General features: G+C 29.1%; 1 protein-coding gene across 3 annotated transcripts in view; it reads left to right on the plus strand.

Moving 5' to 3' along the window:
• Positions 1–27,329, plus strand: part of LOC145239864 (B-cell lymphoma/leukemia 10-like) — a 94,577-nt gene that overhangs the window by 30,599 nt on the left and 36,649 nt on the right. For 2 of the 3 annotated variants that reach the window (XM_080103432.1, XM_080103434.1), the window contains exon 2: positions 25,423–25,483. In XM_080103432.1, coding sequence (XP_079959558.1) covers positions 25,445–25,483 — 39 coding nt within the window. In that variant the 5' untranslated portion in view covers positions 25,423–25,444. Of the gene's footprint in view, positions 1–16,125; positions 16,148–25,422; positions 25,484–27,329 lie in introns of all 3 variants that reach the window. The other variant, XM_080103433.1, reaches the window with a different exon arrangement.

A 27,329-nucleotide genomic window follows, 5' to 3' on the forward strand; every position in this document is an offset into this window, starting at 1 on the left:
TTGCTTTCATTACAAAATTGTTTTATTAAAATTATATTTTTTTACGCAAACTTTTCAATTAATGTTTTCCCAATTATATTTTGATAAATTTTTATACAATAAATGTTTTGGTTTTGTTTTGGTTTTCCAATGGCGCTCGCCCAGTTTAAACCATTATGAATATGTCATTTCATTTTCTGTTTTTAATAAAAAAAAAAAAAAAGGTTCCATGAAAAACTTTCCCGTTCTCATTAATTAAATCAAAACAATTACGGATATATGTTCTCTTTCACTTTCTTTATTTTCTTTTTCTTTCCGGAAGTTTAATTCTTTTGTTATTTATTTCATGCTTCGGCCATAGTTTAATATAATGATTTCTCCCCCAAATTTGGACAGCAGGTGCGTGAAATAAAATGGCGTCTCCAATTTCGGCAATAAAGTGTAGAAGCAAGTGTAGAAAGTAAAAATTTATGTCTTTTTATTGCTTTACTGAACATCCATATATTTCGGTGTTTAATGCGAATGTTGTTAAATCGAGAAAGTAATTTTTCATTGGATTTATATTGATTTTATTAACATGCAATTTATGACTTTTTTTGGTATAAAATAAGAAATATTTTTAAAACGATGCTGTAATTGTTAACCATCTTTTTATTTACATGAAAATATGTAAAAAAAAAAAAAAAATGAAGTATTTCAGTTAGTTTAAGACACCATGTTGGATATAGTTGGAGGTGTTCTGTAATTTATTCCTAATATTACTAATACTTTTAATTATTGGGAAGAATGATAAAATGTATTACTACAATCCTAGTAACAGTTCTGGAAATTAAGCATTCTGATATTCCCATATTCTTTGAATACAATCTGGATGTAAGGGAATTTGGAGATTATTTATTTTCCAAAATTTTGTTTGAATTAGATAGATAGGATTGGATAGAAATGCAATAATTACCAGTGGGTAAAAATAATTACCTCTCTTAAAGCTGTTATAGTGTGTGTGAGGTGAGTGAGAGGATCTAATGGACAGAGAGTGAAAATGTATTCTGCCTTCTGTGTGAGAATACGTATTTAAGAGTGTTAGTTTATTTTAAATAAACAAACGAGAATGATATGTATGCATAAGTTCGCGTTTTAAGAAGTGCTGTAAGTAGTGAGTGCATAAAAGATTTGTTTGGGAAATGTTTTTATTCTTTTTTTTTTTAATTGAAACCGAAGTTGCATGGGAGAAATCGAGATCATTTTAATGATACAATAGAAGTAGATATTACACAATTAGTGGGAGGAGGGCAAAGGTCTCTCAGGTTGAGAAACTTGAGGAAATAAGAAATTCATTCTGATTTCATCTTTTTAGTTATTGACCTTTCCTTTGTCTGTTAATATCAAATGACAATGCTTTCTATAAAATACATAGGATATTTCCTTGTCATAAAATGGTCTGAAAATATGCGATTATATATGAAAACAAAAAATCTCTCACAAATGCAATTCCCCAAAGCTAATACAATTTTGTGGAAAATCTGTACTTCAATTTTCCGCAATAACATTCTTACTCCAAAAGCAATACAGTCGGAATGATGAAAAAAAGGAAGAAGGTGTCTTTGAATAATTCAAAGAATCATTAATCAGATCTGTGGCATATTACCATCAAAATCACAACTGATGCTTCACTTATAAACTGATTCGCAATTTTTGAATAACAATCGTACAAGTTTTATTATGATTTCTATCAAACTCATATCCGCAGAGTTGTTATTCTTTCTGTAAACAAGAATGGACATGTGAAATGTTTCCCAGTGAATTTTCTTCATTATTCTTTTCAGTTTTTATCGCGGCACCTTCTGCTTGGTTCAACAGCTCACTACTGAGTTCACAACATAAACATCTTTTCTAATTTTGCTGTAAAAAGAATGAGACAATAAAGAAATTAAAAAATCAAAACGATTTTGTATATTTATCCTGTGATTCGTCAACTGAAATTTATTTATTAATATTTTTCAACAAAGTGGTAACAAAGTGGAAACGGATGTGTTTTTTCTTCTGCACACAAATAAATTGGCCTGATTTTAAACTTCCCTCTTATAAAATCTTGACTTGCTTAGAAGAATCAAATTAGTCACAAGAATAAATAAATGAATAAAATGATTACATATTAAAACACTTATCTTTTATCATTTTTGTTATATTTTTCAGTTGAATTTCCTGCCTGATTACTTCTGACCAGTTTTAATAGTCAACACTTTTCCCTTCCATCTTGATGTTGTTATCTATCGTATCTCCCAAATAAAAGAAGATTGTTGCAAAAGCATTCAGTTTTTAATATTTAACAAAAAAAAAAAAAACAAGAACTTATTTAAATTTATAGCCTTTCTTCATATAATTGAACTTAATGTTGAATTGTTTTTTTTTGTTTGATTGAATAAAATCTTTGAGGAATATATTTTGTGAGATTATTTACTCCTTATATGATCTACTAAACTTTTACTTTTTTATAGTCGTTAAAGAAACAATCTCCGAAGATATCCCAGTAAAAAGATTGCACAATATCACAATGTTGAAAATTTATCCTGAAACTTAAAAAGAAAAAACAAGTGAAGCATGCATGGTCGCAGTGAACGAGGCATAAAAAAAATGACAAAGTTCAGCATTCCCCCCTCCCTCCACTATTTAGCCCCAAAAGTCCCCAGGGGATGTCAAATCCTGGTGAAAATGAACAAACGGTGCAGTATAAGGCCTTAACGTATGTAAATTTGAGTTCTGCACGATGAAAAAAAAAATGACTAAGTCCATAATTTGCCCCTACCCCCATTTAGCCCTCAAAGTCCCCAAGGCCTTAACATATTTAAGTTCAGCGCCATGTAAAACTGCTAAATAGACATACACAGAAAATTTTGGACAAATATAGTAAAATAATCCCCAAAATGGAATGATTTATTATCCCTAAAAGAGCCCCTGGGGCACATCAAGAGTTATCGTAAAGTATAGACAAACAAAGTATATAGAAATCTGTTAGTTACAACTTTTCAGAAAGTTTTATAAAAATCCAAGGCATCATTTCTTTTAAAAAGCAAAAAAGTGTCAATTTTAGCCATTTTAACCTGAAATGAGGGGGGACGACCAAAGTTTTCCCGGAAAATCCGTTCTGTTACTTTTTTACTCATATCATGTTTAATGTTTGTGCAAAAAAAAAGTTTTTTAATTCCAAGGCGTAGGTTATTAAGAAAACTGCGGACAGACGAACGAACGAGGGTGAATTTACAGGTTCACCCTCGTTTTGTCGAGAGACCAAAAATTATTATAGCATATATGTAAGGAGGTGGGATAGTATATTTACATCTAAAATGCTTTTATATTTGACAATTAAAAAATTTTTTTAAAAAGGAATGATATGAAAATTAATCCTCGTTTTTGGGTAGTTTTCAACACTTGATATAAATATTGAATGTCAATTTGAAAGTCTGTGTTAGAAATATGGAACTGAAACACACTTTATGCATCAAACAGATCTAAATAATCATGAATCAATCTTCACTGAGATTTGAAGGTTACTTTAAATTCAATTGAAAGTTCATTAAATTGTTATTAGTTCAAAAATTTTTCATTATTTCTTTTCTTTTTCATGTTTTGGCGAATCATCTCCAAAATAGCTGCCCTCAACATTTTCAATTTTGAAGCTTCTAAACAACTTTATTGTGCTTAAACAAATTCCAGTTTTGTCTCATTTCATAATTATGAATAATTCATTCACAATGATATTATTGTTGAAAAAAAATTCTGTTTCTGCTTATTTTTAATATTTCTTAGATTATATTCCGCTTTCATCAATCATTTTTCTTCTGATAACATTCAAGTTTATTTGCAAGAGTATATCCTGTCAAATCATTAAAAATGATGGTTAAATACTTGACATTCTTGTAGCTCGGAGTTATATTAAATTTAATTTCTCAAATAGCATAGGGTACTTTCATCATTAGGCAAAACTCATATATATCATTCAAGCACTAGCGTGTTTGAATGTATGGTTAAGTGTTAGTTTTACTAATTTAGAACTGCTCCACCACGCACTCATTTTGCAACTAAATTTCTAACAATTTTTACAGTTCATTGGCCATCTTCTCAGCTATATTTTGAAAAAAAGAATGTCACTTTTCGTTCAGTAAAACAAAAATTATAATAAAACTAGCTGTACCCGGCCACGCGTTGCTGTGGCTCAGTTTGTTAAAATGGAACACATTCCTCCAGAAAAATTGCATTTTGTTCGTTTATTTACTTTTATTATTTTTTGCAATTTTTTTAATCAATAAAAGTTGTTATTCCCCCCCCCCCAAAAAAAAGATGAATTTTTTACGATAAATTGTTAGGTGAAAGTTTTTTTTTTCAGGAAAAATTGCACTTTTTTTTTTTTTTAAAGAAATTTGGCAGTAAACGTTTCTCTTTGAAAACGGAATTTTTATTATAAAAAGAACAGATGAATGCTTTACATGAACAATGTAAATAGGTATGTGAAAGTAGAAAAAAGTTTGATTCTTTTTTTCAAGAGAATGTACAAATTATTTTTTTAACAAATGTTCAGAAAATAAACAGAAAAATACTTCCATCATTAATTATGCAAAATGAAATAAATAAAATGTTGATTTAGTGTTTCAACATTATGCTTTATAAATTACGATAAAACTTGCTGAGTACGCGCTGTTTTACGGTTGTTGTAAAAATGGAACAGAAACTTAAATTTCACTTCGTTTTAATCTTTCTTAATTTTTTTAATTGTGCCCCCCCCAAACGAATATAATCAAAACAGTAACATTCAACAACTGTACTTTATATATATAAAGCACAAAATATTTATAAAAAAATCCAAAAAAAAACGTTAATAACGTAAGGGAAATAATTTCATTTTTAAACGAAAAAGTCAGTTTGGTTATATCTTTTTGTTATTTTTTACATAAGTCTAGCTTACCATTCACATTGGAAATGTCGACATTTATAGGTTGTCGGGTACGTTTACAACGAATAAACACTCCAATCTAGTAGATGTATCAGAATTTTTGTAGGAATTTTTGACACCCCTATCACGAAACTGCGAATAAAATATAAAAAACTCGTAATTTCTCTTTTAAAAGTGGGTTGTTTATTTTCTTTATGGATTATACTTCCAAAATAAACTATTAAAGTTGTTTTAAATGTAATAGAAATATTTTTTTTTATTTTTTAAAAAACAGTAATGAATTTTACGAACTCAATATTTTTCAATTTTTAAACTTTAAAAATCTATCAAAATTTTTCTATTGATTCTATTTTTACGATATTTTCTTGTGAAATTTTATGCTCTTTCCAATAAACCGAATATAATATTTTAGACAAAATTTTTTTTTTAATTCACACCCACCCATTTTCAAGTGCCTATTAAAAAGTAAATAATTAATTTACTCACCAAAGTTTTATATATCACAAATTGAAGAGGAAAGGTCAATAAGTAATATATTCAAATTTAAAACAAAAAAAGTAGTGTTTTTTAAAAATTTACCTGTAAAGTTCGAAGTTTAAAACCTTTTTTTTTTTAAACCACATTGTTTGTTTTTTCTTTTGTTTTTTTTTTATGAAACCTTGGTCTTTGCTCCTTTAATTGAAAAAAAAATTAGGGCTTGAATTACATTTTTCGAGTAGTTATAAGCTTGGAAAGACAGGGGGTCGAATAATTCACGCCTCCAATTTTGAAATGTCTATTAAAAAGTAAATAATTTACTCACCAAAGTGTTATATATCACAAATTGAAGAGAAAAGGTCAATAAATAATATATTTAAATTTAAAACAAAAAAAGTAGTGTTTTTTAGAAATTTACCTGTAAAGTTCGAAGTTTAAACCCTTTAAAAAAAAAAAAAACACGTTGTTTTTTTTTTAATTTTTTTTTTTAATGAAACCTTGGTCCTTGCTCCTTTAATTGAAAAAAAAATAGGGCTTGAGTTACATTTTTCGAGGAGTTATAAGTTTGGAAAGACGGAGTGGAATTATTCACTATTTTTCACGAAATTTCTGACACACCTACCAATCTACCCATGTTAAGAACGGCTTTCGGAATAGACACCCGTAACCTTGCCAGAATACCCGAAAAGCTATAAAAGTTCACGTGTCGAATGTGAACGATGAGTTGGATGTAATGTAAAAATGTACCGAATTTAAAAGGGAACGAAATTCAAATTTCCGTTCCATTTTTACAACAACCGTAAAGCAGAGCATTCTATGCAAATTTTACCTAACTTACTGTATTAATGCTATTTTTTTTAAGCAAAAAAAAAAAAAAATATTTAAGTTCGGCTATAAATTCCTAAACTCATTTCATCCTAAATAATTTAGGTGACTGAAATAGGAATTTAATTTCCTGAATAGTATGCGAGAATTCATTTTTCTTCGAGTTATATGGAATTCATTAATATGGACTTTAGGGGCTTTTTTTCGTAATGTTACTGTAAAAATTATTTTTTATTGTTACAAATTACGATACTTTATTTATATAAAAAAAGCAAAAAATAAATTCTTGCGTTTTTTATTTACTACTGAAAAGTAAAGGTATTTTTTGTTTAAACAAAATAAAACATTTTCACTAAGAGTTAAGTAAAAATAATTAGTTCATTATATTCTGCGATCATTATTTGATAAATACTGCAATTTTCATTAATTAATTTCCTGATTTTTGGTGAATTTTTAAGTAAAGGGAGGGGTCAAAATGTTTATACACTTTGAGCGTCAGCATTCATTTTATCTGTACCTACCATTTTTCAATGAATATTTGATATGAAAGCGACTATGTGTGGTTAATTTAAATTAAATTTCAATCACGTGGTTACATTATCAATAATCATGTGATTAAACCCATTGAAAATTTACCGATATTGTAAACACATTCTGTTTACATTAAGCCTGTAGTGTTTTTTTAGTGATGCAGTTTTGGCAACTGAGATTTAAAAAAAACTCGCGAGATCAGGAGAAAGAAATGTCCAGAAAATCGCTAGATTTTTAACTTTTATCTGAAATTTTCAAAAATCGCTAATCCCCCACCCCAACACCATATTTTAACTTCCTACCATAAAAAAATTATAAATATAGTATATTCAATATATAAAATGTTCCGTGTTTTCTCACTATATGTTTCTGGAATTATATTGAAGCGGTTAGCTCCCCAGAAGGCTTACATATTTTCTCAGTTAGTTTTACCTGTTTTTTCAGAGAGGGTATTTTTTTTTTTTTTTGCAGGAAACAAATCATAAACTCAAACTTTTTATAATAAAAGTTAAATTGAAATATACTGCAAATTAAACATCCCAATAATGGTGCAACATATTTTGAAATTAGAAAAATGAAAAAACAAAAAACTTTGTTTTAGCATGTTAAAAGTATTTAGGTTGGTAGATAATAAAATTCTACTGTATTGGTATAAGTTTTTTTTTTGCTGTTGTTTCTATCGTATTTTAAACTAAACTTCGGAGGTTGGAATGCTCCCCCCCCCCCCACCTAAAATGTACTTGGAAAAATCGATTTTATAGCGAGATTTAAGAATGGTTAGCCGAAAAAAAGGTGAAAAACAAAAGATATAATGAATAAATAATTGTTACCAAAGGTAATATATGCTACTTTTTTTTTACTTACATGAATGAGTTTATTTTATGTTTTAAGGTATTTTCAACCGCTTTTCTTTATTTTTTAATCTATAATTGCGAGTGTGTGGGTGTGAAATACCTCCAGATTTTCTAGAATTTCCTGCTAGATTGCAAATGAAATCTCCAGATCTAGCAGGAAAACCGCTAAATTGGAACCACTGATCACATGACAGGAAGCGGTAATGAATAATTGTCCCTAAATAAAAAAAATGGCCTATTGGTAGAAAGAAAACCACCTATTTATTATAGAAAAATTAAGTATAATGTTATAATTAAAAAGAAATATATAAAAACACACATGGATATAGTAAACATATTATACCAAAACGTGGAAGTCATACGTCCAGTGGTTTTTTTAGACTATTAATTGCGAACGAACCAAGAGTTACATTTTTATATATATAGATTACTGGTGGTCAAAAGTTCTCAGAATGTGTTAGGAATGGAGAGACGTTTTTCTTCTGATTTGCTGTTGGTTATCATAGCAAGCAAATCTGTTATGCTACCTCAAATCAACTGGAATGGGGGAGATGATAACATAACAAGATATAAATAAAAGGAAAGTTCCTCCGGGTTTGTAGCAAAGTGTTAATGTAGGGAAAAATGGGGATACCCAATTCTTGAAGAATATATGTATATATATATATATATATATATATATATATATATATATATATATATATTGTCTCTTATATTTTGCCCTCTTTGCAATGTTTTCATTCATTGCGCACCCGCGTTGTTCGTCCTGTCACAACGATTACATTGATTCAGCTACTACTGTTGCTAATAATTCACCGTCGCTGTGCTCAATTGCTAACTGACTTTCACCTTGGCTCGCCAGTCGAAACTGACTGCTGACTATTTATTTAATTACGTTTTTTATTCGATTTTTTTATTTAGTCAATTTAAGAAGTTGGTAATAATTTTTTTTATATGGATTGTTGACAAAGCAAAGTCTGGAAAAATCATGGATTACATAGAAAAATGCGAGCATGAAAAGTAATATGGCTAAGATTAAACTTCAACCAGTAAAAGGATTAGTTGTTAAAACTGGAAAACTAAAAGACAAGATATTCTAGTAAAAATATAATAAATTTATAACTTAAAATATTGCAGCATTAAGAATTTATTATGTAATGTTATAAATTGAATTTTAAATAAATTCTTGATGCTGCAATATTTTAAGGTGTAAATTTATTAAATTTTTTACTAGAATATCTTGTCTTTTTCTTTTCCAGTTTTAACAACTAGTCCTTTTACTTTTTTAAGTAACCATATTAATTTTTATGTTTGCATTTTTCTATGTAATATATGTATATATGAGAGTTAAAAGAAAAAATCCAACACAAATTTTGCCCAATCTCATTACAAATTTATTTCAACCCTGTACGGCTCTCATTAGACGAGACAATATAGTCCGATCCGTAAGACTGAAGTAAGTTTTTGTGTGATTTTTTTTTTTTAATTTATGTATACTCTGCTCTGTATTGAGCTGTCATACTTGAGATTTCCCACAGCAACTACATGACCTTTTTGGAACAACTCCCTATAATATCTCTACTATTATATAAAAGGAACTTCATCTCTATACGTGTGAGTTTGTTCCCTATGGATTCGAAAACGGCTGGGCTGATTTTTATGACATTTTACATGAAGGTACTTTATGTGGCCTTAGGTTTTGTATCAGAATGTCTTCAGTAATTGGATAATCCGATGAAAGAAGGAACAGGCAATCTTGACCAAAGTTAACACCTTATGCAGCCTAACATCACAAGTGCATTTGAGAAGTTTTAGTATCACACAAGCAGAAAAGGCTCGACATATAAAATCAACAGTAGGTTCTTTGATATGACAGGGGCACATTTGAATGATGCTTGACTTTTTCATTTTAAATGTAAATTCAAACCATTATCACTGCACAACTAGTATATAGTCAGGCATATAAAATCAACAGTAGGTTTTTTAATATAAGAATTCGAAATTTGTTCAGAGCACAATTGAAGCATGTTACTTGATTTTTACATTTGAAACTTTAATTAAAACCATTATATATAAAAATAATTTTATAAAATCAACTGTAGGTTGTCTACAGTGCAGTGTAGGACTACAATGTATTATGGACTAAGTCATTGCAGGGAGGCATGTGAAACTTCCTTTCGGTACACTGCAACGGGTTCCCAACTAGAGCAGACAATCAATCAATATGATTGAAAAATGGACAATTTCAATGATATTGATGACAATATAAATATAGAAGTGTGAAACATTCCTTGATCATCAATCAATCTTGGATAACTTCAGGTTACCCTGCTATATATATATATATATATAGAGAGAGAGAGAGTAGAGAACAAGGTAAGAAGATAAAGCGTAAAGTTACATGAGAACTTAATTGCATCATCAAGTCAATAAGGGTTGCAGAAAGAGAAATAAAAGAGAAAACCTTTTTTAAGCTATACCATTTACAAGCTAAATGCTTCTCGTCAAAAGAGTAGAAAAAGCTGGCATTATACAAAAGTAAAGGTAAAAAGATAGCACTGACTTTGAAAACATTCCGATTAGAAATGGAAAAAACTGTATAGGAAACAATATGTGGAGGGTAAAATAGAGAAGGGACATAAAATAAATGCTAAAAGAACATACAAAATAATATATAAGAAAATAAAATACTAAAAAAAATTTGTTTTTTCAATTAAAAATTTTTTTTTCAATTTAAAAATTTAAAAACCATTAAAACTTTTTAAAAACTTCAAAAGATCCAAAAGATTTCTGATAAAAAAATTAAATTATAAAATATAAATACAGCACAACAAATAAAGAATGAAGGGAAAAAGTTAAAAAGTAAATCAATTAAAGTTCTTGGCATGTAGTTCATCGGTAATTAAGTGTACTACAGGATAAAATGAGACGGAAGTTAATACCCAGTGTACTCACATGCAGAAATAGTCTGGAGGAAAGATTTCAATGTCCATAATGAGTAATCCGAAGAATATATATATAAATCTCACTATGTCTGTGCGTGTGTGTATGTGTGTGTGTCTGTCTCCGTTTTTCAAATTGTATCTCCTCCTAGACGGATGATCGTTGGATCATCCGTCTAGGAGGAGATACAATTTGAAAAACGGAGACAGACACACACACATACAATAGTTCAAAAGATTGCATTTTTTGGTGCAGAATTTTATTAGGGACATTTAATCGATAAAAATAATTGCTAAGTGTTTCAAAAAAGGGTTCAAACTTGAAAGCAATAGCACCTTGGGGAGCGTAGAACAATGGCGTCGTTATGCGGATGCATACATCGAGTAAAATGAAAATATATGTATTAAGATATTTCACAACACTATTGAAGCTATTGTCCCTTTGGTGCAACAGGTAGCGTGACCGATTACTAGCACAAGTGTTGCGGTTTCGATCTCCATCAGTTCCTTTTTTTCTTTTTTTTACATTCCGATATTCTTGATTATGTTATGTTATACAAGAACCCTTTTATTAAAAAAATACAGAAGAATGTTTTTGATTTACGTGAGGAAAATGTCATATTCAAAATATATATGCTAGCATTTCAGCCCAGCGTTGCCCGGGTGTTTGGATGTGTATGTTGAGCAAAAACAAAAAAAAACTGGTAGTAGAAAGGCAGGCTCGAACCTGTACCGCAAAGGAGGCAAAGAATGGGGGAAAAAACCCTGACATCTTTGCTGTTACGACCATCACCACACCGAAAGTAACATAGGTTTAAATTAAGGCTGGCCAATCGAAAGGAGAGGATGACTTTCGAAAATATTCTCCCTGTAGAAAAGTGCCCAGTTGAAGGTGAAGATAGTAATGTTTTTAGCCAATTTTTCGATATTTGTCATCTGAAAGGTCGAACTTCAAAACGATACTGATCTTGTAAAAATCCGTCATAAAAAAAGAGGAGAGCAATATCTAATAGGATGAATATTTAATCATCGCAGATTGTTTAGATCAACTTCAGTTAATATAAACAATCTTTCCATACAACATATTCTATTTTTCTAGTTTACTATGATAGATCTGTTGCAGTCAGTTGATATCCAGTACTTGTTTGTGTCATACCAATCTGTTATATTTATATTTCGTTTTGATTTCTATTCATTCTCATAGAATTAATATCAGAGAAAATGAGAATTAGGACATAGAGGATATGGAAAAGAAATTGAAGGATGGGTTAGGGCTTGTGGCAGTGATAAACATTGACATTAGTATTTCGCAGATAGTGTGGCTGTTTAATCGCATAATGACCAGTCGGACCAATCATGTTAATTTCGACCCGAACTTTGAAGGCCTACATCTAAACCATTCAGAATGTACAGAGCAAGCAGTGAGATTCCAGGCATTGATCAATAAAGACCTCCTCTTTTCTGTCTCTGTCAACTTGATATTGAACTTGTCTACCTCTACTATAACATATACTGAAAACAAGAAAATATTTTCAACGGGCCACATTTGTTAATTTTCTATTCTTTTTTTCACTTACTAAACTTCTGATAGCCTACAACTAACAGTGTAGGTTACATAAATATCATTTATTATTTTGTGAGGAGCTTTGTTTTCCTTTCATTCGTTGATCATTTTTTTGAGATTATTATAAATGTTGGTCTTACATTTAATAGATTTATAGATTAAGTGAAAGAAATAGAAAAGAAAAAGTCAACTTCACAAGAAACAATTGACAAAACCTATTGATTATCAATAAGTAAAGTGGTTTAAAAATATGAATAATCTCGATTTACTTTTTTATAAAAATAGAATTTGTTTTTGACATTTTTTTTTTCAATTACTAATTCTCATGAATTTAAAAAAAACTTTATTCTCTCTTTCTCCTTTTGTTTCTTTTCTATTTTACCACTTAAGCTAAGTGCGATGTAAGTTGAATTTGCATTTATAAAGCGCCTTTGTAACGATGAAAGAGAAAAAAAACTAAGAAAAGATATGTAAAGAGAAAACGGGAAAGAAAGTAGGAGACAAAGAAACAAAAGATGAAGAGCGAAAACAAAATAGATTTCGACAGAGAAATGAATAATGCTTAACAGTAATTTTCATGTCTTTTTTTTTTTTGTCAAACACAATTTTATTTTTGCTTTATTATTTACTGAAATTTCTCTTGGATTCTCCACTCAACTTTTCGCTATCTTTGCTCATTTTAGTAAATTTGACAGTGTCAGTTATTCCTTAGATTTTCACATTTTATAATTTATTTTATCTTAATTTATTTAAAGATTCTGAATAATTTAATAATTATGCAGATATGCGGCGTTTAAAAAATTCATACATCCATCGTAGAAGTCAACCGAAACATGATTTACAAATCCATCAGTAGATATCACCCCACCCTGCATTCTCTAGCAAACCGCTTGTTTTGAAAAGGCAATGTAACATTTTTTAGTCGCTAAAAGATTTGCTACTAAATCAATGCCTACTTTTCATCTTTTTATTTATACTAAGAATTATTTCTTCATCATGAGAAAACATTTCTGCAGATCTACTGATCACAGGGATAGCACACTTATCATTTGACTTCATAATACTTCCTTCATTTTGTTTTTCTGTTTCTTTACTAATCCTAATATTGGTCAGATGTCTTTACATAGCAAAGCATTTCTTGTATCTTTTTTTTAATTGACCCTCAGCCCTTGCCTTCTAGTATATATCATAATGAGTTAAAGACAGTTCTGCAAGCACAGTTCAGTGGTTGTTCATCTGTAGCTTATATAGTATAGTTTGGAGGAAGTAGGAGGACAAATGTTCTAGAGTATGGTGGTATCAGCCAATTGGTTGGATCGGGCTTCTCTGACCATTGTTTAGCCCAAATAAGGAGCAAAGCTATGTTGCATGTCCTCTCTGTTCCTGTTTCATAATCCCATCTTAAAGCATTACAGGTTGCCACTCACAGCCAACAGGTTGCCCAATTGAGAGATATTAGTTTCTGCAGGGGGCAGTTAGCTTATTCTAGTGCCCTATCAACTGGGCAAAAAAAGGGAAGTGAGGGGAGAAAGAAAGAGAGAAAGGGGGGCATGATTGTTGTCTTTGTTTTTGGCTTTACAGAACATAGTTAAGTTTTGTAAAAAGAAAACAATTTTAATATACAGTGCATTTGAGTCAGGAAACTAGTATCTTCAGACGGGAGCTGATATCTTTTTGTATGCAATTTTCAAATAAATTAATGATTTGATTTTTAAAAAAAAATTTTCTTCATTTTAATTATTTCTATACTTAATTACTGTCTCATTGAATATGTTTTTTTAATTATATTCTTAGAAAATAATTTTTAGAGTACTTGAAATCAATCTGACATATTTTGAAATATGTGATTGATATGTCCTGCAAAAGCCATATATATATATATATATATATATATATATATATATATGTGTGTGTGTGTGTGTGTGTGTTGAAGTAGCTGAACGGGTTTTGCTACAGTTTGAGTAATAATCTGGTAAGTCGCCATATTGCACAAGTGTCATGGTTTAAGCTGGTATTCCTAGCATTAAGATTACATATCTTTAGACGTCTGACTCCAGGTGTCTCTACCAGTTGGTATTTATGGCTTAACCAGCCAATCATTTTCTGGTAGGGCTGAACCCGGATGTACTCATATTATAAACATTAAAGACCTTATTTCTCTTTTTACAAATGTGTATCCTTATTTTATTTCAGTAAAGTGTCCTCATTTCAGAAATATGTGCCTTACTTAATTTCAGAAATATGTGTCTTTATTTCATTTCAGATATGACCCAATCTAGAAAATATGTCCTTATTTCAGAAATATTTGTCTTTATTTAATTTAAGAAATATGTGTCATTTAATTTCAGAAATATGTGTTTTTATTTCATTTAAAAAATATGAGGCCTTCAGAAATATTTGTCTTTATTAAATTTCTGATATGTGCCATTATTTTCAGAAATAAGTGTCCTTATTTAATTTCAAATATGTTTCTTTATTTAATTTCAAATAAGTTTCTTTATTTAATTTCAAATAAGTTTCTTTATTTAATTTCAAATATGTTTCTTTATATAATTTAAAATATGTTTCTTTATATAATTTAAAATATGTTTCTTTATTTAATTTCAAATATGTTTCTTTATTTAATTTAAATATGTTTCTTTATTTAATTTAAAATATGTTTCTTTATTCAATTTAAAAAATGTTTCGTTATTTAATTTAAAATATGTTTCTTTATTTAATTTAAAAATGTTTCTTTATTTAATTTAAAAAATGTTTCTTTATTTAATTTCAAATATGCTTCTTTATTTAATTACAAATATGTTTCTTTATTTAATTTCAAATATGTTTCTTTATTTACTTTCAAATATGTTTCTTTCAAATCTGTGTTATTATTTAATTTCAAATATGTTTCTTTATTTAATTTCAGAAATATTTGTCTTCATTTTAATTACAAATACGTTTCTTTATTTAATTTTGAATATGTTTCTTTATTTACTTTCAAATATGTGTTATTTAATTTCAAATATGTTTCTTTATTTAATTTCGAATATGTTTTTTAATTTCAAATATGTGTTATTATTTAATTTCATATATGTTTCTTTATTTAATTTCAAATATGTTTCTTTATTTAATTTCAAATATGTTTCTTTATTTAATTTCAAATATGTTTCTTTATTTAATTTCAAATATGTGTTGTTATTTAATTTCAAATATGTTTCTTTATTTAATTTACAAATATGTTTCTTTATTTAATTTCAAATATGTGTTATTATTTAATTTTAAATATGTTTCTTTACTAAATTTCAAATATGTTTCTTTATTAAATTTCAAATATGTTTTTTAGTTAATTTAAAAAATGTTTCTTTATTTAATTTCAAATATGTTTCTTTATTTAATTTCAAATATGTTTCTTTATTTAATTTCAAATATGTTTATTTATTTAATTTCAAAAATGTGTTATTTTTTAATTTCAAATATGTTTCTTTATTTAATTTCTAATATGTTTCTCTATTTAATTTCAAACATGTGTTATTATTTAATTACAAATGTTTCTTTATTAAATTTCAAATATGTTTGTTTATTTAATTTCAAATATGTTTCTTTATTTAATTACAAATATGTTTCTTTATTTAATTTCAAATAAGTTTCTTTATTTAATTTCAAAAATGTGTTATTATTTAATTTCAGATATGTTTCTTAATTTCATTTCAAATATGTTTCTTTACTTAATTTCAAATATGTTCCTTTATTTAATTTCAAATATGTTTCTTTATTTAATTTCAAATATGTTTCTTTATTTAATTTTAAATATGCTTCTTTATTTAATTTCAAGTATGTTTCTTTATTTAATTTCAAATATGTTTCTTTATTTAATTTCAAATATGTTTCTTTATTTAATTTCAAATATGTTTCTTTATTTTATTTCAGAAATAGTTGTCTTCATTTAATTACAAAAATTGTGTCCTTATTTAATTTCAAATATGTTTCTTTATTTAATTTCAAATATGTTTCTTTATTTAATTTCAGAAATATTTGTCTTCATTTAATTGTAAATATCTTTCTTTATTTACTTTCAAATATGTTTCTTTATTTAATTTCAAATATGTTTCTTTATTTAATTTCAAATATGTTTATTTAATTTCAAATATGTTACTTTATTTACTTTCAAATATGTTTCTTTATTTAATTTCAAATATGTGTTATTATTTAATTTCAAATATGTTTCTTTATTTAATTTCAAATATGTTTCTTTATTTAATTTCAAATATGTATCCTCATTTAATTTCAAACATGTGTTATTATTTATTACAAATGTTTCTTTATAAAATTTCAAATATGTTTGTTTATTTAATTTCAAATATGTTACTTTATTTTATTTCAAATATGTTTCTTTATTTAATTTCAAATATGTTTCTTTAGTTTATTTCAAGTATGTGTTATTATTTAATTTCAAATATATTCCTTTATTTAATTTCAAATATGTTCCTTTATTTAATTTCAAATATGTTTGTTTATTTAATTTCAAATATGTTTCTTTATTTTATTTCAAATATGTTTCTTTATTTAATTTCAAATATGTTTCTTTATTTAATTTCAAATATGTGTTATTATTTAATTTCTGATATGTTTCTTTACTTAATTTCGAATATGTTCCTTTATTTTATTTCAAATATGTTTCTTTATTTAATTTCAAATATGCTTCTTTATTTAATTTCAAATATGCTTCTGTATTTAATTTCAAATATGTGTTATTATTTAATTTCAAATATGTTTCTTTATTTTATTTCAAATATGTGTTATTATTTAATTTCAAATATGTTTCTTTATTAAATTTCGAATATGTTTCTTTATTTAATTTCAAATATGTTTGTTTATTTAATTTCAAATATGTTTCTTTATTTAATTTCAAATATGTTTCTTTATTTTATTTCAGAAATATTTTTCTTTATTTAATTTCAAATATGTTTCTTTATTTAATTTCAAATATGTTTCTTTATTTAATTTCGAATATGTTCCTTTATTTAATTTCGAATATGTTCCTTTATTTAATTTCGAATATGTTTCTTTATTTAATTTCGAATATGTTTCTTTATTTAATTTCAAATATGTTTCTTTATTTAATTTAAAATATGTTTCTTTATTTAATTTCAAATATGTATTATTATTTAATTTCAAATATGTTTCTTTATTTAATTTCAAATATGTTTCTTTATTTAATTTCAAATATGTATTATTATTTAATTACAAATATGTTTCTTTATTTAATTTCGAATATGTTTCTTTATTTAATTTCGAATATGTTTCTTTATTTAATTTCAGATATGCTTCTTTATTTAATTTCAAATATGCTTCTGTATTTAATTTCAAATATGTATTATTATTTAATTTCAAATATGTTTCTTTATTTAATTTCAAATATGTTTCTTTATTTAATTTCGGAAATATTTGTCTTCATTTAATTACAAATATATTTCTTTATTTAATTTCATTTGGTTACAGAAATATGTCTTTTGTTGGAAAATGTCTTATTTAATTTAAAAAATATCTCATTTAATTTAAAAAATATCTTTTTTAATTTAAAAAATGTCTCATTTAATTTAAAAAATGTCTTATTTAATTTAAAAAATATACTTATTTTATTTTAAAAATGTCTTATTTAATTTAACAAAATATCTTATTTAATTTCAGAAATATGTGACAGAAATATTTGTCCTCATTTAATTTCAGATACGTGTCCTTATTTAGAAATATATGTCCTTATTTAATTTCAGAAATACGAGGTACATCAATAAGTTTCCAGACTTTTTTGCATTGGCATTTATAATTGTTGTAGACTTTCGAAAATTGCTATATTACATTTTGAAATCACTGACCAATCCTTATGATTTTAGGTTCAAATGAACAGCTACGGCAGGAATTTTAATGCACCCTACTGAAGCCTGAGTTTCACAGCTGATGAATTTCAGAAATGCAATCTGGACGTAAGGACACTTTAGAAGAACGATATGCAATAAAATTCTATTTTAAACTTGGATAAAATGCCACAGAAACGCATGGAATTCTTCAGACTGCTTTTGGACCATCTTGCATGAATTGAGCATCAGTTTTTGAGTCGCATAAGAGATTCAAAGAAGGCAGTAGTTTGTGAGGGATGATGAGGAGTGTGGGAGGAGTAAGGAAGTCAGAACACCTGAGTTGATTGGCCAAATAAAGAATTTCATTGATAAGGACCGTCGTGTGTCTATAGAGACAATAAGTGCACAGTTTGATGTCAGTGTGGGAACTGTACACACAATTATTTATGAGGAACTGAAGATGCAAAAGATTTGTGCGAATGCATCAGTCCACAACTCCATCCATGTCACAGAGTCTTTGACCAAGATGGGTATCAAGACAGTTCCTTACCCTCCTTATAGTTCGGATCTTGCTCCCTCTGACTTTTGGTTATTTCCTAAGTTCAAAGAAAACCTTAGAGGTTGTCATTATGAGACAATTGAGGAAATGAAGGGGCTGTGATGAAGGTCATTGATATGTTCCTATAAGAGGACTTTTATGGGGCCTTCCAAAAGTTGTTGAAACAGTATAACAAGTGCATTGCAGCCGGAGGAGATTACTTCGAAGGGGACTAGAGTTTCATGTGTGCAATATCAATAAAAGTATGTGTTTTTGTTTTATTTTAGATATGTGTCCTTATTTCAGAAATATATGTCTTTAGTTCAGAAATATGTATTCCTATTTCAGAAATATGTGTCTTTATTCAATTTCAGATTAGTGTCCTTTTTAAAGGAAATATGAGTTATTTCAGAAATAGGTGTCCTTGCTAAATTTCAAAAATATGTCTCTTACTGGAAATATGTGCCAATATTTTATTTTAGTAACGTGTTATTATTTAATTTCACACATGTGTCTTTATTTTATTTTGGAAATATGTGTCTTTATTTAATTTCAGAGATATGTCACTTTTCAGAAATATATGTTCTTATTTAATATCAGAAATGTACATCTCAGTTTAGTTTCAGAAATATGTGTTTTTATTTAATTTCATAAATGTATGTCTTTATTTTATTTCAGTAGTGTGTCCTTATTTAATTTCACACATGTGTCTTTATTTATTTTCAGAAATATGTTTCTTTATTTTATTTCAACAATATGTACCCTCATGTCAGAAATATTTTTTCTTTATTTAATTTCGGATATGTGTTATTATTTAGAAAATATGTGTCCTTATTTCATAAATATGTGTCCTTATTTGAGAAATATATATCCTAATTTCAGAAGTATGTGTCCTTATTTAACTTTTTTTTATCTGTCATTTAAGAAAGAACTTATTTTAAATCTAGGTGATTGTTTAACAAAGCCAACATATTTAAACATGAAAAATCTATTGAACTTCACAGCGAATGTTAGCTGGATTTTGTTAATAACCATCTAAAATTTTATAGATCCTTATTTCAGCAAAAATCATCTACAGATTTAAATATGTTAAAGTATGTAATATTATTTTAGTAAAAAAAATGATTTCAAAACATTTCTGCAGTGTCATTATATCACTTTTATTCTTAGGTTGTGACAACATTTAAAGCAGTTTCTTACTTTCTTTATCTTCAAATGCTTACATAACTCTAGAAGTATCCACTTGAGGTTATAATAATTGTCTAGTTCAGACGAATCCAACATCCTCATTCTTAAGTTCACTCACAAATAATCTAGTTATGACTTTCATTTCTCTCGACAACCTATAAAATGAATAGAACTGTTCACTTTAAAACTCAAATTCTTTTTGCCTTGTAATCTCAACACATGTACCAGATTTTGACAAGAATTTTGCATGGTTTCTTTCATGATGCAAGTTGCATATAACAATGATGTACAATCATTATGAACATCATTCGTTTAAAAAAATGTCCAAATAACATTTTTTGTGTTACTTCCTAACACTTGGCAATTCTTCATGATTTTTGAGCTGGTTAGACAGCTTCAAAATAGTTGTGTGGATTTTGGCTGCTAACTCTTGGGTGATCAATAAGTAGATAATTTATGGTTATTATGACTCTTCCCTTTTTTTTTTAAAATCATTTCTTGCTGCTTTGTCACACATTCTCCCACTATCACAAAAATGTTCACTTGACCAGTTTGTGCAATTGCTATTGTGTTTGTCTCAAATAAAAAAAAATCAATTTACAAAATATCTATTAATAAATTCAATACTTATTCCGACCAGTGCAAGGAATTCTCACCTGCATTCTATGTTTTTTCATTCGATCAATAATCAGGATATGACAAATCTTCTTCAATCAGTTTTGGTGTTGCAACTGTTCCAAGTCGACATCTCATGCCTCTTCTTCATGCAATCTAGTTCAACTTCTTGTTTACCCTGGGATAACTTTTTGGTAAAGTTTGCCCCTTGGACAGACAACACAGAGAAACTTGACAAATTCTTACTGGAGGTTGAAACCTACACTGAAGATTAGAAATGTTTTTCTTGTGATGTTAAGTGTAAGATCCTTGCTCTTTATGCCAGTATTCTATGTCTATAATTTGTTGATGCTATCCTCCAGGTAATGCACAATAACAAGATCGTCTGCATGGAGAAGCTCCAATGGGAAACTTGTGAAACAACACCCATGATGATGAGAAGTGAACTGAATTCTAAATTCTGATGAACTCCAATACACATTCTAAACTTTGTTCAAGCAATGTATTTTGCCTGCAGCTAACATGCAATAAAAATGGCACCTGAGATGCCTCTGCCCAGTGTTAGTTCACTTAGTACATGCGACAGCATTGGATGAATATGTGTTACTAATAGCCGGACGCCATAATGAATATCCACTCGAGATAAGGGAAATAGCTAAATATACAGAAGAAAGCCACCAACTTCGATAACTCTAGCTTTAACATTGCTGGTGTGTTCTGGTGTCAAGTGTAAGTCAAAGTTCCAACAAAAGAAAAACACAAACAAACAAAAAGAAAACAGCTTATTGACACAACAAGTCTCTTAGAATTTCAGTTGAGGCTCCCATCTTCGTCAAACAGACGGTGACCTGTTCCTGTCCCTTGATCCATTCAGTTTAGATTTTGTCCTTTACCAACATTTCCTTTACTCTGGCCACATCAACTCTCAAACATCTGGCACTTCCAAGATTTGATGATTTTAAGCTCTCTACCAAAGATGCGTTGTCTGTTTTGCAAAGTACTTCAGGCAACTTGGGTAATCTGAAGATTTCTTGCAGCATGGCATCAATACACCTGCATCATCAGCTTCACTGAGTGCAAGAGTCTTGGATGCTAATGGGCTCTTTGTTACTCAATCAAGTTTTTTTGATGACCAGCATATAGGATCCAGTCTATTCATCTTACCATAAACGAAAATGATAAATCTATCATGTGAGGAACCATCTTCCAAGCTGGCATATGTAGCATCCGAATAGCAAACCACATTCAAATCTGAAGGATTTCCCAGATGAAAAATGGAAAGGATATGAACCTGTCTTTGATTTTAGCTTCAATATTGACTTGTTGGTTTCAAAAAGTAACTTCACTTTAGATGATTTTTAGGTTATTACTCATCCTACACACATCAAATGATACATCAGGTCGAGTCTGGATATCCACATCATTTTACATCATTTAGTCTTTTTAATTCTGTCTTCTCCTCTTTACTCAGTTCATCATTTTTCCTTAAGAATCTGCTTTTCTTTTTATCTATTGGAGAAATAGATGACACATAATTGTTTTGGTTTATAATAAACCCATCTTCCATTTGTCTAACACACAATCCCAGAAATTTGAGATTTCCATTTTCATGTATTCCAACCTTGAATATTTTTTTTAAATTCTGAAATCACATTGTTTTTAAATAATCATTTCCACAAAATATAAAGTCATTTAAATGCATTGCAAGAATACCCAGCAAGTTCTCAGATAAGAAACAGTGTATTGTCATATGCATTTACCATTCCTTTTAGTTTAGTTTAGAATGATGAACGGGTACATCATTCAATCCATAAATACATTTTTTCAACTTCAACACTTGTGACTCTGGACATGCCTCAGATGGTGGTCTGAGAAATACTTCTCTCTCTAACATATCATCTTGCAAAAATGCTGAGGTGAAATCAAGGATCTCCACCTGCCAATTCTTAATGGAGGCTGTTAACATTACAAGATGCATGGCTTCACGGCTGTATGTTGGAGAGTTTGTTTTTAGGTTGTGTGAACTTTCTTCATAGCCACGTGATACAAGATGAGCTTTCATTATTCTTAACTTTCTCTATTACCACCCATGTTGATATGCATTTTTGACTTATTTTAGGGACACATTTATGAGTTTTCATGTCTTTTATTTCTTTCGCCTTTGCATCAATCACATCTTTTGCTTGTTCTTGTTCAATTGTGAGGAAAACATGTTCTTCATGATTTACTTCTGTTACTTGGGGAAGTTCTCGCCACTGATCAACCTTATCCCAATTGATACACACTGGATATTCATTTTCTGCAGCTCGTTCAATATTCCGCCAATGGCCATAATTTCCAATTGATTTTGGTTGTGTACTCATAATCTTTCCTTTTTTCCATTCATTATTTCCAATAATTTTATATTCCACTCTTTTCCCTTTACTCAGTCTTTCAGTTCCTCCCTGTTACTATTGGAATTTTCATCATGTTGATTTTCAACTTCCTCTTCCAAGACTTCATTCATCTCATTTAAGGGAATTGTATTTTCTTTATTCTTTGGCATTCCAAGGTCTTTGTTCACCTTCATCAAATGACATGGATGCATTCTGTAGAATGCTCCTCCATGTCTGATCAATACACGTTGACCCTCTTTACCCAAAACTTTAGCAGGGCTACGCCATCCTTTATAGTTTTGTCTTCTATAATAAGCACTGTCCCCTGTCACAAATTGTTCATCCGCATCATGTATTATATTAAATCGCAATGTTCTCTGAATTTTTTCACTTGATTCAGCCTCCATAAACTTTTTTCTTGCATAATGTAAAGCGTTTAAATTGATTCTAACCATATCACTGATTGTTGTAGCGTCTAATGCAGATAGCTGGTCTATTAAAACTGACAGCATATATGTTGGATCTCATTTGGGCCATGTCCAGAATAATTCTGAAGAGCATTTTTGTCAATAACAGCCCAAGCCAAAGCTATTTCTGGTTCACATTTTTCATCTTCCAATGTTTTTTCCATTGCTTCAGTCAATATTAAATTATGACGTTCCACAGTGCCATTAATGAATGGACTTTCAGCGGCTTTAGTGCAAGTTTCATTATTCATTTATTCGTTCATCTCTCTATAATCATCATTATTGAATTCTCCCCCCATTATCACTGAAGAAGCATTTAGGAACTGCAAAATATGTTATCCACATTAAAAATATGTTGTTATTAATTTCTTCACTCTTCTTGGTTTTAATCAGTTTGGCAGCAAAGTACCTAGTGGATGTGTCAATTAAGTGTAAAATCCAGCATTGGTTATGTCTGAATTTTTTTAAGTCCATACATACAGTGTCATTAAACCGGTTCCCAAGAGCCAATCCCACTACCGGACGAAGAGGGGGCTTCTAAGCTTCAAACTGAGCAAGAATCACAGACATCTATAATATAAATCTCAATTGTTGGTTTGTGTGAATCTATGTATGTGTGTGTTTGTATGTACGCATGTATATATGTATGTATGTATGTCTGCCAAAAGCTTTTGATAGACGTGACAGATACTGACAAGATCAGTATTGTTTTGAAGCTCAATATCTCGGATGATAAATATGGAAAAATTGGCCAAAAACATTAATTCCTTCACCTCCAACTGGCCAGTTTCCTACAAGGAGAGGTCGGTTTCTGCATCGCAATTTTCACAAGTCATTGTATCGGTTGGATTGACTACACTTAATTTCAATGTTCGGAACTTCCTGTCAAGCAATGGAGACATTGGCTAAGACATCACATATTTTTAATCTGTTTTTTTCCTTCGTGTTATGGGTTCGAGTCTGCCTGCCAACTGCCACTTTTTTTTTTAATACCTCTGTCTACTGTTATTTTGAACCCCCCCTCCCGCTACTACCACTTCTTTGTTTTTTTACACTTTCCCCAGGGGTTCTTTACAACCATAGATTGGAGCTTAGATGAGCACTTGCCATGAAAATAATGATAGGCCCACAACGTCTCTTCTGTGGGAAAGGCTATGAAATCTATTTTGAACTCTGTCAAGGCAGGATAAGTCCTTCTAGCAGCTCATGGCCAGATGTGGCAACAGTACTCCATCCTTGGACGTACTTGGCTTTTATATAGGTAGAGAATTGACTGGACTGGTAGTAATAAAGAAACTTATTACTCTTTTACAGTGGTTGTTTGCAGTTCTGTAGGCAGCTTTAGTAGATTGGAAGCAATGGAAATAGTGATTTCTGTGCGCAATAGCAGCAGCACATTCTGAAGAGAACCATGGCTGGTTTTAGGTTTTTACTGGAATTTTTTGGAGGATGTGAAGTAGTCTTTACCTACAATCAACCATTCCGTTAGGTCTGATACAATAAAGGATATGTTCTTTTTAAACATGGAACGCAGAGGTAGATTTGATATAATGTACGAAAGCTATCCCAGTCAGCCATAGAGACCTACCCAATACTTAGTTTCACCATGACACTCCTATTCCAATAGAACTTGGTTGGGCTCAAAATTCTTAGCATGTTAATTATCACACATCTGGTTTACTAGAGCATATCAGTAAAACATGTCCTGCTATCAATGCTACTTCCTTTATAATGACTTCAGATGTAGACTAAGAGGTTTTAAACCTAGCCTATGGGTGACCTGGGACTATGTGTGCAACCAGTGTGGATGTAGAGATGTATTACCGTTCTTTGTTAAGTTATGCTCCCCCCAATTTGGTTGTTATGCAAGACAAACTTCCCAGATGATGCTACCTTCTCTTTGTCAAAGCATTCATTTGTCGATTATATTAAAAATTACAAGTAAAGAATGGAGGGATTTTTATCAAGTTTTTTTTCTAGATTTGCTGTTTGGTTCCTATTATGATTAATTGTGACTATTTCCTATGCTAATGCACATTAATATGAATTGTGTGACTATCGAGAGGCTAACAATAGACAGGAAGATTGCACCTTTAATAAATGTTAATAAATTCCTTTGAAATTATTAAATTGACATTTTAGAAATTCAACTTTTTTTCCGATCATGTTTTATCTGAAAATAATAGAATTTTGTTTTTTTGTAATGAATATTGTTTTTTTAACAAAAATTTAGTTTTATCACATGAATAAATCTAATCTTTGGTGTTTTGTACATTTTTTCTCAGATTGATTTTCTAAGGTGAAATCATGAATGAGGAGGATGTTTTGATGGGATTCAAAAAAGAGGTAATTTTTTTTTCAATTCATATTTCTTTTATTTTCATCCTATGCTTTTGATTTCAGATGGTTTTTAGTGGAGTAATTCTTCTGGTCATAATACCCTTATGTTTGTTAATTAAAAATGTTTCATTACATGTTCTACTTATTAACTTATTACAATTATTTTTTGGCTTTTGCATTTTGTAGTGATGTTTATTTCGGCTAATGTGATTATCTTCAGGCTGCCTTGACTATTTGTTCAGCTTGTAGAAAACGGAGGATTTTTTTGCATTTGATAGTCCCACCTTTTCATTTGTTCTGTTAAGTGTTTATAAATTGTGTTTTTTCAATATGACACAAAATCCATTAAAATGCTCTGATGAGAAAATAAATACTATCATAATTTTTGTCATAATCCTCATAGTATGATATGGTTAAAATAAACATGCATCTTTTTCAATGAATTATGCTTAAGAAATTGCCTATTAAAGCAAAGCTAAAAACTGTCATATTTAACTTTAAAGGAGTTTAAAACAAACACACACACACACACACACACACATTTTTTCTGATTTTATAAAATAACCAAAATTCCATTCCTGATCAAAATATGTTGTCAATTAAAAATTGTAATATTTACAAAACATTGCAGCGTTTTTGTTATGCTAATTTTAATTTTACATCTACAACTTTTTTTAAAATGTGATTTTAAAATAATAACAAGACCTACATTTTGTGGTGTCTTGTATCTCTGAGTTCTTGCTATATAATATAAAATGTAGTACAATCATATCCATTGAGGATGATGCTTTTGCTAGCAACATGGCTGATAAATCAGTTTTAACAACTATCATTGTTTAGTTGTTATGAAGCCATCAGTGCATTAGCTTCTGTTTGTTTCACGTTGATACCATTGGACTTTAGCTTGGATCCTAACATCTGAATGGGTCATAAATTGTTAATCCTAAGACAGGAAAGAATGAATGGTTAGCAGATTTAGTTCGAATTAGAAGGGCAAGGAAAATATGGAATGACAGTGATTCAGAGAGAAAGAAGGACAAATAAAGACATGGTCAGAGATAGATTAGCTTCGAAATTAATTTTTAAAAGTTATCTTATGCAATCTAATATGTTCAACTAATGCTGATGATTAATGTTTGTAATGCCAGTATGACTACAATATCCACAAATGAAATTCTGGTTTTCATCCCTCCTGCTTTTTGTCTGATTGATTACAGGCTTCAACCAAACCACAGCATGAAGTAAATGTCCTTCATCAATAACATTGATTCATCAAAAATTATGATATAATATTTAAATATGAACTTCCATATGTGTATATACTGATTTTCCTCATTTGTTGTTCCGTAAAGCTGAATTCATACTAGGTGAAGAAGGAATGTTTCAGTTTCTGTATTTGTGTTTAGGATTCAATCGATTGGGTTGATAACTTTATCAAGATCAAGAACCTTGCTCATTTTTTGCATGTTAGATGATTTTGCATTTCTAATATGAGTTGACAACAGTTAAACAATGTGAAGAGGATCATTTGAAGATCCATGTGATTTATGTCAAAGCTAATTAGATTGAATGCTTTCTGTTGATCTGATGTCCTCAATATAATTACTGTATAATACACTGTTGATAGCTAACACGCAGGAAGTGCATGGAAATACAATGCACTTCCTGTGATTGCATTTTCATGTGTCATGCCTATTGATGCTTTTCAATAATCTTATTGTGATGAGCATGCATGGAAGCGCTCAAGAATTGTATGCCAATGTCTAAGTTAGGCCTACGGCAAAAATGAGTTTGTCCAAGAGCTATAAAGAAGCTGATAACAGTCATTCAGCTAATTGCTCTGGTAACATGT

The sequence above is a fragment of the Euprymna scolopes genome, chromosome 19 (assembly GCF_053919585.1).
Source record: "Euprymna scolopes isolate OS-2025 chromosome 19, ASM5391958v1, whole genome shotgun sequence".
NCBI lineage: Eukaryota > Metazoa > Mollusca > Cephalopoda > Sepiida > Sepiolidae > Euprymna > Euprymna scolopes.